This window comes from Podarcis pityusensis (assembly GCF_964106645.2).
Source record: "Podarcis pityusensis genome assembly, chromosome: 9".
NCBI classification, from domain to species: Eukaryota; Metazoa; Chordata; class Lepidosauria; order Squamata; family Lacertidae; genus Podarcis; species Podarcis pityusensis.
Genome location: NC_138034.1, coordinates 53,302,340 through 53,317,415, shown reverse-complemented (window position 1 = coordinate 53,317,415; position 15,076 = coordinate 53,302,340). Strand labels below are relative to the sequence as shown.

At 43.6% G+C, this 15,076-nt stretch overlaps 1 protein-coding gene across 2 annotated transcripts in view; it reads left to right on the top strand.

Annotated features, from left to right (window-relative positions):
- Nucleotides 1-5,005: 5,005 nt before the first annotated feature.
- Nucleotides 5,006-15,076, top strand: part of SEC24B (SEC24 homolog B, COPII coat complex component) — a 41,068-nt gene continuing 30,997 nt past the window's right edge. Inside the window, exons 1-2 of one of the 2 annotated variants that reach the window (XM_081022193.1) lie at nt 5,006-5,292; nt 12,273-12,983. In XM_081022193.1, the coding sequence (XP_080878319.1) occupies nt 5,166-5,292; nt 12,273-12,983 (838 nt within the window). In that variant the 5' untranslated portion in view covers nt 5,006-5,165. The remainder of the gene's footprint in view (nt 5,293-12,272; nt 12,984-15,076) is intronic. The other variant, XM_081022194.1, reaches the window with a different exon arrangement.

Below are 15,076 nucleotides of genomic sequence, written 5' to 3'. Positions count from 1 at the left end.
TCCTGTGGGCCGCTGGTACAGCCACTCAGCCAAATTTTCCTTTGTGGTTCTGTTCAGATGGTTGTGTTGATCTCTCCCATGTTGATGTCTGCTGGCCACAGGGGCGTAGCAAGGGGGGTGCGGTAGGTGCAGTCCCCCCCAGGTGTCCCCACTGAGGGGGTGGCAAAATGCTGGGTGGCACTCACCATGGGGCCTGCAGGGTGCCTGAGTCCGGGGAGTGACGTGGTGGCTTGAGTACCCGCAGGCTCCACGCTATCCAAACAGTCTGCCTGTTGCCTCCCCCTCAGCTGTAGGGTGGCTGAGTGGGAGAAGAAGAAGAGGAGGAGGAGGAGGAGGAGGAGGTGGAGGAGTTTGGATTTGATATCCCGCTTTATCACTACCCTAAGGAGTCTCAAAGCGGCTAACAATCTCCTTTCCCTTCCTCCCCCACAACAAGCACTCTCAGGGGCTGAGAGACTTCAGAGAAGTGTGACTGGCCCAAGGTCACCCAGCAGCTGCATGTGGAGGAGCGGGGAATCGAGTCCGGTTCACCAGATTACAAGTCCATCGCTATGAACCACTACACCACATTGGCTCTCAATGTGAGAGCCTCAAAGGGAGGAGACAGGCAGACACCTTGGAGGCCCCGTGGTGCCCCCATGAGCGGCTGGCCCCACCCCTGGGCGCCTGGTCCACTTGCTCCACCGCTGGCTGGCCATGACCTTATTTGCACTGAAAGCCTTAAGTCTGGCTGGGAAACTTTTTCAGTCTGAGTTCTGCATTCCTTTCTCAGGCGACACATCCATGACAGGTGGCAAAAGTAGGTACAGAGGCAAAAGTGGACGGAGCAACAAAAGTCAATTTTACCTTTGTCCAATAAGCTAGTTTATACAGGCACACACTTTCCTCTAGCCTTCATCCTCTCAAGGAGGCATTGCCAGAGTTCCAAAGAGACATGCCAGCTAGGCACTCAGGATGTGAAGCAGGGGTGTGGCTTGGGGAGAGTTCTGAGGGCCAGGTAGACAAGCCTGAAGGGCCTACAGTGGTGGTGTAGTAAGCCAGTGTGGTGTAGTGGTTAAGAGTGGTAGACTCGTAATTTGGTGAACCGGGTTCGCTTCCCTGCTCCTCCACATGCAGCTACTGGGTGACCTTGGGCTAGTCACACTTCTCTGAAGTCTCTCAGCCCCACTCACCTCACAGAGTGTTTGTTGTGGGGGAGGAAGGGAAAGGAGAATGTTAGCCGCTTTGAGACTCCTTCAGGTAGTGATAAAGCAGGATATCAAATCCAAACTCTTCTTCTTCTTCTGCAGTCCCCCTTCCCTGCCTTATATATTTCCAATGTTCCACAGGTCGAGGCCAAGATTTATACAAAGTCTGATAGTTGTTACTGGTCTCATTTGTTACTATGCTCCATTCGTGGCTTTGCATTTGTGCATATAAGCCAGCAGCTGGCAACAAAAACTTTCACTAAACCTCATGTCAAGAATTAAGTTTGTTTGGAGAAGTTCCCTAAAATTTATGGAAAAACAATAGTAACCCTGATTTTTTAAAAAGAGAACTAAGATAGAAAAGGTAGGATACAGCTGCACCCATTTCATTTCTCATTGTACAGCAAAAAGGAACAACACCATTGAAGCATTATGTGGATCAAATAATTGCCTGAATATTATTCTCTCTGGATTTTTTTTTAAAGGAAAGGAAATATTGTGCAGCTGGGGAAAAGTTTACTGGTATTGATTAGAAACATTTTAGTCAAGTGCTTACATAAAATCATCACGGATTTAGCATTGCTTGAAACAGGATACAGACAATGTATGGCTTGATAAGTGTGTTCATATGCTGCTGGCTGAACAATGCCTTTAATTGTATATAGGCTGAATAGCCAGATCCTGCTAATGTGGCCCCATTCATTATCAATGAAGGAAAAAATGGATCTAGGTTCATATGGAATTTACTTGGGAGTCTGGTGTTCCTTCTGCCAGCACATCTGGGTTTCCTAGATGGTTTTAATCACAGGGTGAATGCTACATATGGAAGATAATTTATGAGGCTTTCAAAATAAATGCAAAAAAAAAAGCAAGCAAACCACAGTAATACATTCAGCTACCGCTTTCTTATAAAAGAGGAAGAATGGGAGGGGGAAGTTCAGCAGCCAGCTTCCAGAGTCGTGCGGTTTTGTCCCTGATTTGAGGATTTTGTTTGGGGGATTGGAAAGGTCATGGATCCTCCGGATCTGTGCCTTCATCTTCTGTCCCTGACAAGCCTCCAGTCCACTTCCGGGGTGGCGCCATCGGCAATGGCGGACTCCCTCTGAACTGGAGGGACTAGCTCCGCAGGAAACGGGTCTTCTCCGCTACGGCGAAGCGGGGACCCTTTTAAAAATCACAGGCGGATGAAGCCTGTGACCATGGGACTCGGCGGGCACCTTTAGCGCCCCCCCCAACTCGCTAAGGAACCCACTAACGGGCTCCGAAGTGAAGAGGGGGAAGTGGCGCGGTGCTGTGAGTCAACTGCTATTTCCGTGGAGTGAAGCCGCATAGCCGTTGCCGGAGAACGCTACCTTTTTCCTGGGACAATTTGGACTCTAAAATAAGCACCCGTGAGTACTTAAACTTTGAACAACTGGACCTTAAATAAAGACTTGCGAGCAGAAAGGAATTGGATTTTAAAAAATTTATTTCAATTTGGTACTGAACGGGAAGGTCTAAACAGGAAGTCAGCCTTCCGTTCTTTTGTAGACAGAATAAAGCAAAGACAACGTAAACTAGAACTCAGAAAATCACCTTTAAAGGATTGGATTTCATCATTTAAAATTGTGGAACCCCCCCTTTGACAGCAGGAGAAGTAGGGGGATCTTTTTCGGACTGTTTAAAGTGAGTTTAAAGTAAAGCAACTTTCCTCCGTCCTGATCTTGGAGCGGGGTGTCAGGACTGACGTTTGAAGTTCATTGACCAGAGACAAACGTTTTTGACAGATAGCTAAAAGAAGAGAAACACAGTGATTCCATTGTTTCCCTTCGCATTTTAAAGGGACAAATATTGGCAAAGTATCTCAAAAAGGGAAACTTTGTTGCAAGAACAAATAGAAGTTTTCCCCCTAGAGGGAGACTGTGAAACTGTAACCAACTCCAGGGAGCCGGCAGCTGTTACAGATTACAATCGTGGGAATAGGCATTTGACCTTGCAGGACAATGTATTCAGAAGCTCTGTTGTGTGCTTTCTATAAAACAAATGCCCTACTGGAACAGTTACATGAGAAGATGAATTTGATGGCGACCTCGACAAGAAATTTTGAACAGGCAGTGGGAAATTTTGAACAGACAGTGGGAAAATATGTGGAGCCCACCCAGGAATTAAATCAGGAGTGTGTCCTGACAGAACAGGCCCAACAGGAATATGAGTTTTCGGATTTGACAAATGAACTTGGAAAAAGCCAGATTTGGAAAGAAAAAGTTTGGTTTGGCTTGGAACTGGGGGGCTGGATTGACCCCCCTATGCTGGGATGTTTGGACTTTTCAAATCTGGCAATGGGCCGTGAGATGTTTGGGACTGTGGGGGCTCTTAATTTTGGAGGATTTTTGAAACATGCCTTTAAATACCATATGGAATTTAGTGCTGAATATGGAAAAGGGGCTGATCTGTCGAGAAGGGTTAAAAATATTGCCAAGCTGGAGTTACCACGAGCAGGAGACAAGGGAAAATACAGATACAAATATGAAGAAGAGCTGCGGAAGCGACATGGAAGAGACTTGAGGGCCTCGGATATAAGGTTGCCAGGTTAATGGGCTAGATCGATGGGATAATAAGGACTGACAAAACCCGGAACCAGGAGGAAGGGACGTTGGATGAAGATTGGATCTGTTTGTATTTTTTTTTTTCTACCATTAGGACTGTTTTATAAAATTGATGAATGTCAGAAAAATGTTGGAATGAAATTACTCGGCTTTAGTAAAGATGTTTAAAGAATTATGAAAGAATATTATGGTTATGAGAAGTTGGTAAGGATAAGATTTAAGTTTTAAGCTTTAAGGTTTATTTTCTTATAGAAAGATAAGATTAAAACAGTTTAGGGTAATATAATGACAGAATATTATGAAATATGGAAAGGATTTGCTGGGATAATTAATAACTAGGATACAAAGAAAGGGAGGAGGAGGAGGTCAAAGAAAGAAGGTAATGACAGTTGAGGATTCGAGAATAATGAATTTGTTTTTAAATGTTCTTAATTGTTGGTGGTGTATTTTTGTTTGTTTTTTCTGTCTCTTTTTCTTATTTTTGAATTTGTACTTGTATGGTTGGAAGGGGTTTGTTTTCTTTCTTTTTCCATATTGTTAATCATTTTTATTTTGTATTTTTTTCTGTTTTTATTTTAGTTTGTAACATTTTGAAAATTTCAATAAATATCTTATTTAAAAAAAAAAAAGACAAGCCTCCAGTCTGCCCCCTCCTTGGCCCTACTGATGTCAGAGCTCCGTCTGCAGGGCAAGGAAGGAGGCACCCGACGTCTTAGTTCTCTCTTCCAGGTCAGGCTGCTTTCTGCGGCTGGATTGCACCACTCCACACCGCAGGTGGGGAAGTGCGCTTTTGAATGCGCCTCCTGTCTCTATATCTATCTAAAAGCCGTCTGCGAGCCCGGAAAGTCAACTCAGCAGTTGTGGAGGAGCTTTAGTGAAGATTTTCGACTGCTAGCTTTCCATTTGCACACATCCACAAGAGGAACAGCAGTGCAATATATTCCAAAATACGGTCCGCCCCCTGAAGCGGCGCGCTCCATTCCCCCAGCAAAGCACCGCCCCTAATCCCGCTTCATTCCGTTACCTGCACGCATACAGGTGCAGACCTCCCTCCCCCTTTCTAATAGTGGGGTTTCCAGCAGGCATGCGCAGAGTGCCGGGCGCTGACGGCGAAGAGAACCGCCAAGAACTTCCAGCGCGATTCTTCCCCGTTGGCTGAGGAAGCGTTCGCGCTGGCCGCCGCCTCTAGGGGTCGCTGTGGGCTGGGGCGGCTGCTGCTGCTGCTGCTGCGAAGGAGCGGCGCGGGCGGAGACGTCGCGCGTCGGTTTCCGAGGAACGACGTCGCGAGTCCTCGGCGCGTTCCCTTCAGAGTCGGTTCCGTTGGAGGCCTTGCTTCTCCTCCGGGCCACGCCGCCGCCTTCCGGAGTAGCCGAGGAAGGGGAGGAGCCGCGCCATGTCGGTGCCCCCGACAGGGTTCCCCCCGCCGCCCCTCGGCTCCGCCGGCGCCTCCTTCCCGGGAGGGCCCAGCGTGGGGCCCGCCAGCCTCAGAGCCTCGGGCGGTGTGGGGCTGTGTCAGAACGGTAAGGGAGCAGCGGGGCCGGCCGGGCCCAGGACGGCGGAGAGGGGCTGAGGCTGAAGGGAGCGCGGGGCCTGGTGGGGGGGGGGCATGAGGGGTGGGGTCGGCCCACAGTGCAGGGGGCGAAGGTGGGAAGTGGGGGGGGGGCAGCTGGGAGGGGCAAAGGCAGCTCCTGATGGGAAGGGGAGGCGTGCCAGGCTGGCGGGAAGGGGTGGTGCAAGGAGCCCCCTGGGGAGGTCCTGGGTTGGAGCAAGCGGGAGGTGAGGGGCGGGTTGTGGGGCAGAAAGGGGGAGGGAGGCTGACTTCGAGGTGAGCGTGGAAATGTTAAAGGCTTTCAGGGTATCTTAACTTCCATGGGGGTTTCTTTGGTGGTGGGACTTGCGCCCTGCTTTTGGGATCCCCCCCCCCGTCCCTATGCTCCCCAAAGTTAGGTTCTGCATCCTGTATTCAGCAGTGGCAGGGCGGTTGCTTTTGAAAAGGGAGCTGGGAAAGAGCACGAACCCAGGGCAGAAAACGGGACTGGAAGGCTTTACTGGCTCAAGGCATGCATTCATACGTATACGTTTATTTCATGGGATCGACACACTGTAACAAAACCTCAGACGGGCCTTTGGGGCTGTAGAAGGGAAGACTGCCAAAATTTGCAATATGTACAATACGGAGAGGTTCCATTTAATTGTTGTTGCTAATAGCCATTGGTGGTGCTACCCTTTGACTTTTTCCAATCTCCCTTTAAAGTCATCTAAACTGGTGATCGCTGACACACCTTTTGAAGTTAATTATGCTTGGGATAAAGATGTACAGTGGTACCTCAGGTTACAGACGCTTCAGGTTACAGACTCCGCTAACCCAGAAATAGTACCTCGAATTAAGAACTTTGCTTCAGGAACTTTGTTTTTTTAAAAGTGCTCCAATCCCTCAATTTTTGTGAGACTTTCTTGCACCTTTTCCAGGTTTTTGGTGGCCTTCTTGATGCAGTACTGTCCATGTTCCATATTGCATCTACACCATAAATTGAAAGACATGAAGATAATGCTTTGTAGAAGCAGCTGGATGGCTTTTGTTGGAAACAGGTTGCTGAACTAGTTGAGTCTTTGCTCTGATTCTGCAGAGCAGTTACGTTACACAGAACATACCACAGATAGTCTGCTTTGCTCCTTTTGGTTGGGAGGCTTTTGTTTTGTGAAAGATTCTCAGGTTAGATTGTATCTCTTTTGAACAAGTATGCATTATCAAAATTGCATATGTCTTGGCATGTGTAGAATAAAGTTATTTGCTACAACAATGACAACAAAAACCATTTAAAGGGCTTAGTAAGATAGCTACAGATTTATATAGCAATCGAGCCCCCAGCCCCATTTTGGTCTAGGGAGATGGTGTGAATCTAATGTCACTCCGCATGAGGGGAATTTCCTATTCTGCCCACTGAACACCCAGCCAGGGTGAGCAGCATGGCTGTGGATGATGTGGTTGACCTACTGCTCTATTAAGCCTCACTGCTGCCTGGCCAAGGTTTGGATTTCAGTGTAAATTTGTTAACGTTGCCAAAGATTTGTGGAGTTTTCTCAAAGCTTTAAAGAAAGTATTTATGGCAAAAATACAAGTTTCTAAATACAGTTAAAATAACTTAAGTGCTGCTGACAGTAATGTAAGTTTGTTTGAATAAACAAACTTATCTAAAGCAGTTTACTCACCAGATATCGTGGTTGAATAAATCTTCATGAACAAAAGAAAGTCTTTAGCTAACGTTTAAAAGAGTAAGCCAAACCATGTATTTCATATGGTTTATTCAGTTCGAGGATTTTTGTCAGGATCCTGAGGATTCCAGAATTTTATAGCCCTCATTGTTGCAAGCAGGTAATGGCAAAGACTTCTCATGTGGTTTTCATTTTTTAATTATTTTGGCTACCCTTGGAAGACAAGACATTGTTAAATGTATGATAGTTTTTAGATACATGGTCTCAAAAGTATGGTTTTAGAAAGGCTTGTTTGCTTCTTGATGGACATGATTCTTGCTTGGTGGCAAATCATAGGGCATCACGTTACTGTTGTTAGCAGTTCTAATCTGTGGGGCCTTTGCCAGAGGTGTGGGAATGCTGTGCATATTAAAAATAAACTTTTGAGAGTAGTATTATGCAGTAGCTAGAGCTGAGGTTTTTAGATGTCATAAACCTAGGCTGAATTCACTGTTCCTCTATTAAGGCAGAAATAAGGTGACTTGCCCAACATACATCTCAGAGGTCTCAGCGTAATCAACTGACTGACCAGTATACATGTTCTTTGGGTAAATTGTGGGTTACATGTGACCAATAAACACATACCTGTCACTAAACTTAACTATTATTATTGTTGAAGAGTAGTGAGCAAGTTGTGAGTTCTTTATAGTTTCATGCTGTAGCAGATGGTTGAAGTTCCTATAGCTTATGTGTATACCTGCGCAGCACAATTGTTCTATGGTAGAGTCTTCCATACCACTCTGGGGGGCGGGGGGGGGGGTAGGGTAGGGACAGTACAAGTTATATACCTGGCCTCTTCCATTACAACTTTTCAGCTCTTCTTGGCCTGTAGATGAGCTAAGCATGCATGTGCACTAGCTATAACTGGTTGTAATGAAGGGAATCAGGTTTGCTTGGTGCAGAATCATATTGCAGCTGTTGCAAATAGGGCTGAGCCAAATGCGGAATGAATGTGTATCTTGGAGGGGGGTGTTAGTAATGGGAGAGGAAGTGACTTGTTTGCTTTAGCGATAAAGCAATGCTCCCTGTTTTGCTGCATTGTGACAATAAACTTACCGTACGACAGTGCAGCAAACCAGTAAGTGTTGGCCCAGGTGTGCAGTTTGGTTGTGCTTCAGAATTCGTATTCTATCAGACAACTTATTGAGAGCAATATTGCACAAGCAGATTGTGGGCCCTTTTGGATGTAAAGCTAAACACTAGTGTAGCATTACATGAGGTTTCTGCAAACCTCAACCTCATGTGCACCCACCATTTGCCAGGGGAGGAGATTGGAAACATCTGCTTCCACTTTTTAACTAGGGCTTCCTCTTATGTCCAGATTTTGGGATCTCAAGTTAAAAGACAGGATCAAATTGTAGCTTATGATCCTGGGGTGTGGACTAACCACAGTTAAAAATAACCAGAGTCCCTCAAGTTCAGACATAATTGGGAACTCTCATTCATTAAAAGTGGAAGCAGATGCTTCCAGTTTCATTCGCCTTGGTCTACAATAGAGGATCTGATTCAAGTTGACTGTCCTAGGTTGCTAACTGACATTAAGCCAGAGTTGTCTGATTTGGACATAATAGGAAGTGCTAGCTTTAATACAAGCCAAAATTTCTGTGCCAAAGCTGGCTAGAATGGAGTGGGAGGTGTGAGAAAGCCATATACAGTGGTATCTCGGAACTCAAATGTAATCTGTTCTGAAAGACCGTTCGACTTCTGAGGCGCAGCTTCTGATTGGCCAACAGCTAGGTTTTTGCACAGTGGAAGCCACATCGGATGTTCGTGTTCTGAGGAACATTCGAAAACCAGAGCACTTACTTCTGAGTTTTTGGCATTCGGGAGCCGAAACATTTGACAACAGAGCCATTTGAGTTCTGAGGTACCACTGTATTTCCATGGTACCCATCTACAGCTTAATGGACCATGATTTATGAAGCTGTGGGCAAATATCCAAGTGTGGCCATTGCAGATGAACAGGTGCAAAAGATTGAAGAGTGTGGTAGTATGTGTTGAGCTTATAATATTCCTCAAAACTAAACTGTGATGAAAAATGAAAAATTTGGTGGAATTCAAATACTTTATTACTGATCAGAATACTTAAGCTTGTTTCTCTGGACTCCAGGATAAACTCCTGTTCTTAAAACTGTATTCCTGCTTAGTCCAACAGCTCTCTTAGGGGGTTTTCTCACTATAGGAAAAGAGAATGGACTCTTTCAAAGTTATAAATGATATTTCCATGCTGATGTAGCTAAATAACTGAAAAGTTATATTGGCAGCAATCTACAAATGTATACACAATGCATCTCCTTGTGTCTGCCCCTCCCAGCTCTGATGAGTAGCCCTTCCCTTTTCTCTGCCTGGAGTGAAGGAGTCAATAAGGATGAAGCTGAGGCTGTCTTTTAAACTTTACTATTAGTACACAGTCTAAAGGTGTGGAGATGTAGCAGCCTGGAAATGCTTCAAGGAGAGTTTTGGAGGTGTCTAATTGGATTCCGTACTAGTTTGGGGGCATGCTGGGCTGAACCTCATTTGAGTGGCAGGTCAGGGCTGTATATTTCTCTCCTTTAGAAAGGCTTCTATGTTAGATGAGCAGTTTACAATTTTCAGAATGCTTGCTTTATCCTAAAGAGTAACCACTCCTTGTACAATTGCTTAGGTGGTTAGAAATGCAAATAAAATGTTATATATGCAGTACAGTAAGCAGAAGAGCCCTTGTTAAGTGAATGTTCAGTTTCTGTTAAACTCTGAGCCTATCTATGCATGGTTCCTCAAAAGTTCAGTGGGACTTACTCCTATGTAAGTGTGTATAGGATTGTGCTCCCAGTAGGCTGCTGGTGGTGAGCCCACATCTGAAATCAGCAATAGTTTAAAGTTTGGAAATGTTATAATTGGCGGATTGTATCCTCTCCTTTTAATAGGAGTTTTTAAAATAAAACTTGGACAAATCCAAAAGCCCCAAATGAATCTGATTTCATCATGACTTCTTAGTAGAAAACAAACTACTCTAGTATTTCCAAACCTCATGGACAGCGATTCAATGATCATACCTTGAGAAATAGAATCTAGTCTAGCCTATAAAAACTCAAATCACAAAAAAGTTGATGGTCTTTACAGTGCTACAGGACTTGTGCTTCTTGAATAACAGTTGTGGACAGGGAATTAGACAAAACATCTTGGGTTTTGTTTTAGAAAATATAATTCATAGAACAGAGTTGGAAGGTACCTCAAAGGTGATCAGTCCAAAGGCCATTTTTGTTCTTTCTGATGTTGGACTAACTCCAGCCCATGAGCCTAATAAGGCCTGCAAGGCGGTTTCCCCTAAAATATGGTTGTGTGCCCAACACTGGATAGCATATGTTATGTCAGGTGTGGGGCAGGTAAAGATGTGACCTTTATTGGCTGCACAAGAGATTTCCCATTGGGAACTCTGTAAAGGTAAGGGGACCCCATTGCAGCCATTTATTGGGGTTCTTTTGGTGCTGAGCAGCTGATGGGCACTTAGATGGGGCCCCTTTTGAAGTCTGGTCTCCCTCTCAGTGCCCAGCACCTAATGGATGGCGAGAGGAGCTCCTTTTAGGGTGGTTTCTCAGCTGCTTGATGTTGATACTGACGTCTCACCTTCGGAGCTTGCTCTTAGTGCTAATCAGGTGATGTATGCTAAGATGGATCTCAGACTGCAATTTCACAACCTCTGTGATAAGCAGCAGATCAGTAGTATCATAATCATTTTAGCCAGTGTTTTTAGCCACCATTGGTGTAAGGTGACCTTTAAGGTACTTTATCTTAACCTGTACTAATGATCCTTCTTTCTCTAGTTATTCAGTATGTAATTGCTGGAACTGACACTGAAATAAGTTAGGTGAAATCCCAATTTCTAGGTTTTTTAGTCGGATAAAGATGAATTATGGCTGCAATCCAGTATACACTTAACTGGGATGTGAGCCCTGTTAAATACAATGGGACTCAGTAAGATTGAGAAATTCCATGTGTGAACTAAGCTTACGTTACTAGTACTGCTAGGAGTATGATTGGAGAGAGGGCCATAGCTCAGTGATTGTGTACATGCTTTGCATGCACAAGGTCCCAGATTCAGTGTCTGGCCTATCCAGGCAGGGCTGGAAAAGAGCCATTTTGGAAACCCAGTAAGAGCTGCTGCCCATACTGAGCTGAAGGGACCAATGGTCTGACTCTGTTTAAGGTAGCTTCTCTCCTAAGCATCACTTATAATTAGTATTGAGACTATCAGGAGCATGGTTTCTGAAAGGAGGTTAACAAACTTACAGCCTGATATAAATATTTACAAAGGAGGTCACTGTCTGTCACTGAGTAAGTCCTATTAAAGTTGGCATACTTGTTTCTGAGTAAATTATGCATAAGCTCAGATAACATGTAAATTAGCAGCGGGTCTAGCTGATCTTCATTAACTCTAATGGACATGGATAGAAGTCATAGCTGGTTACTGTTGTTTTACAAAGCATACACATAATCATGGTTGGAAATTATGTATTTCCCACACCCAGGACAGAGCCAAGCTCACCAAATACCCCTAGTCCAGCTTTTTACTTGTTTGTTTTAATTTAAATATTTATACCCTGATATAGGTTCTTTTGTCACTCTGGCTCTTGTGTGCAAAATAGGATGCGGAATTATAAGTATACATCTCTGATTCTCATTGCAAGATGGCCCAGAATTATAAGCTGCCTTTGGCACCCAGAATAGCTAAACTGCACTATCTGCTGTCTTTCTGGGAAAACTCTTCACTGCATAGATGCCATTCAACAGTATAATTTCAGTTATATATAATACTGTTTTTGATACACACATGTGACACATGAAGTTTCAATCTAAACTGCTTTAAGGTTTACTACTTGTGTAATTGCCCAGGTTGTTGCAAAAGTGTGTGTTTGTAACAGTGTTTGTAACATGCTGCCTGCATTGTTACTGCTTGGACGTATTCCAGATGAGTGAATGTATTACAAAATGTTACATTTTTAAATGTCATTTTCCCCAGGTTTTTAGGAAAACTGAATATTGTTATGCTTTTTATGTAAACCACTCAATTTTTTAAATATGCATAGATAAAATAAATAATAAAAAGGCACTAATGATTTTTAAGAGGTGTATATCATGACTTTTAAAATTTATTTTTTAAACACTTTATGTACTGCATAACTACCATAGTGTCTTAAGTGGTTTGACATCCTTTAAAGAGATGATCTCTACAACTTTAATATACTGATTTTTCTCCCTTTCCCCCCAGGTCCAATTCAGAATCAGATGCCGTTCTCCCCTGGATATGGATCACATCCTCAGAACTATAGTGCTCCATCAGGACACTACTCACAAGTGCCCAATAACATTATCCCTTCGCAGCTGGATAACCACTATGGTGCTGATTATTATTCTGCCCACTATTCAGCACAGGCACAAAATGTTAATGCATCTTCTATGACTCCCAAGATGTTGAGCATGCAGGGATCACAGTACTTGTACAATAGAGAACCTCATATTGTAGAATCATCTGGACCTGTCCCAGGAATGGTTTCGTCAGCGTCCCAGTTACATACCAGCATTTCACAGTCATATTCCTCCTTTGGTAGTCCCTATAGTAATCCAGCCTTGCACTCTGCCAGCTCTTCAGTTCCATCTCAGGGATTTGTTGCTCCTTCTGGTCCCTATGCCACACATGTTGCCTCTAGTGCTGCTTATCCTAACGTTTCATATCCTATGTCCGTCGGCAGTCCATATGGGCAAGTGACTGCTTCTCACAACACACCAGCTTTTGGACATCCAGTAGAGGCAAATGCTTATTCTTCCAGTCAAAATAGAGCACCACCTGCAGGGCAGCAGAGGGTTCCTTTGAGTCAAAGTTCTGCAACATGGTCTGCCCCAGAGCTCCAGCTGGCTCAGAAAAACCATAGTGGAAGCTTTGCAGGATCCTTGCCACAAGCAAGCAACCCGACAGGCACAGGTATTGCACAAAGAACCAAACTGGATGTGACACAGTACATTTATCTATTCGTTTACCTGCACCATTCATGTTTTAAAAAAGGTTGGGAGGGGTCTACTTTTTACAACAAAAGGGGTGTGTTAATGAAGAGAGCTGAATCCTACCCACCACCTTCCCTCACCAAGCTTCATTACCCCAAGCACTTTTTCCCTTTGCTTAAATAAAGATCCTTTCCCCCCATAAGTCCAGCCTGAGCTACACAACCAGATGTGCTTATTATGTACTGTTGGAGCATGTTCTGGTTTGTGCAGTGAGAATACTGTTTAGCACATACCTACAGTCATGTTTTTGAATTTGACTGCTTCCATGCAATTAATTTGCATTTTTTTAAAAAAATGTGATACTAATAAATCATATTGCCTGGAATAGACAAGGCTGATGTATGTATTACAGTGACTTGATTGGTTCATATCTGAGCATGTAAGAAATTCAGGCAGTGTTAATTTTAATATATAAGCAGCAACCATTTTTAGGAGCATCCAAATTACACAAAATCGCTAAAGCTTGGTTCCTTTCAGACCCGGAAGATGACAAAATGGGGTCGGAACAGGGCATGCTTTTATATGTGCTTCGCCAATGTGCACGGGGACTAGAGACTAGTTCTTCGTTTTCTTAAATGCTTGTCCTCAGTTCTGTGTTGTATTTCTCTTGCTCCCTCTCATATACATATGTGTGTGTGTAACTGTAGGGCGTGTTAAATTTTTCAACTTTCAAATTCCAAAAATGAGGGGTGCTAAAAAGTTGTAACATGCCTTGGGATTTCAAAAGATATTTTGGTTAAATTAATATAATTTAGGTTTGCTTGGTAATTAAAATGTGTGTAAAGTTGCATGGAAATCACTAAAAATGATTGCCAAGTAGAATAATAGAATCATAGATTCTACTTGGCAAGTTATATTCCAAATCACTTGCAGTTATATCTTATCATTATTGTTATATATTATTATTATTAAGAATTACATGACATTTTCAAAGGTAAAATTAAATTTTCTTGGTTTTCCAAATGCCAAGGAATTGTGCTTCTTCATCAAACATAGACTTGCCAAGTGAAATTTGCCCAAACACAAAAATAATACACCCAAAATGTTTTAAAGGACCCCCCCCCCCGAGTAAATTTGCAAGCATTAAGTTTCACTCCCTAAATTGACATGCCCTGGTATAAGTAGCAGCAGCAGTGGTTGTGCATACTGATGATCAATCATCACCAATCTTAAAAAAAAGGGGGGGTGAAGTTAAAAGGAAGACTACCACATGAACTATCTGGACTAGAATTCATCATTAAGTTTGTTTCTGTTTGTTTAAATCTCAGTCTAAACAGTGATCTCCTCATTAGAAGTGTTTCATTTAGCATAATAATGCTAGGAAGATTGTGTTTTAACCTGTTAACTCCTGTTGAGAAGGCTCACTTTATTTGGCATGCATCACATACACTTAATATAGAGTTGTCATGGCAGTTTGGCCAGCAGTTGACAGTATTTTTCTCAATCCGTATATGTCCATGTGAATCTATATTCTTGCAAACTGAGAATAATCATGTACAGTGGTACTTCGGGTTATAAACACCTCGGGTTACAAAGACTTCGGGTTACAGACTCCAATAACCTGGAAGTAGTACCTTGGGTTAAGAACTTTACCTCAGGATGAGAACAGAAATCACACGGTGGTGGTGGCAGCGGGAGGCCCCATTAGCTAAAGTGGTACCTCAGGTTAAGAACGGTTTCAGGTTAAGAACGAATTAAGTTTGTAACCGGAGGTGCCACTGTATCTGATAAAGTTCTGTGCCTCAGTAAATCTGTTAGCTACAAAACTTTCATTGCTGCAGCAGACTTACATGGTTTCAGCTGTGAAAACTGTTAATCAGTGTAACTGTTTCCAGTTACCGTATTTTTCGCTCCATAGGACGCACTTTTTCCCCTCCAAAAATGAAGGGGAAATGTGTGTGCGTCCTATGGAGCGAATGCAGGCTTTCGCTGAAGCCTGGAGAGCGAGAGGCATCGGTGCGCACCGACCCCTCTCGCTCTCCAGGCTTCAGGAAGCTATCCGCAAGCCTTGCA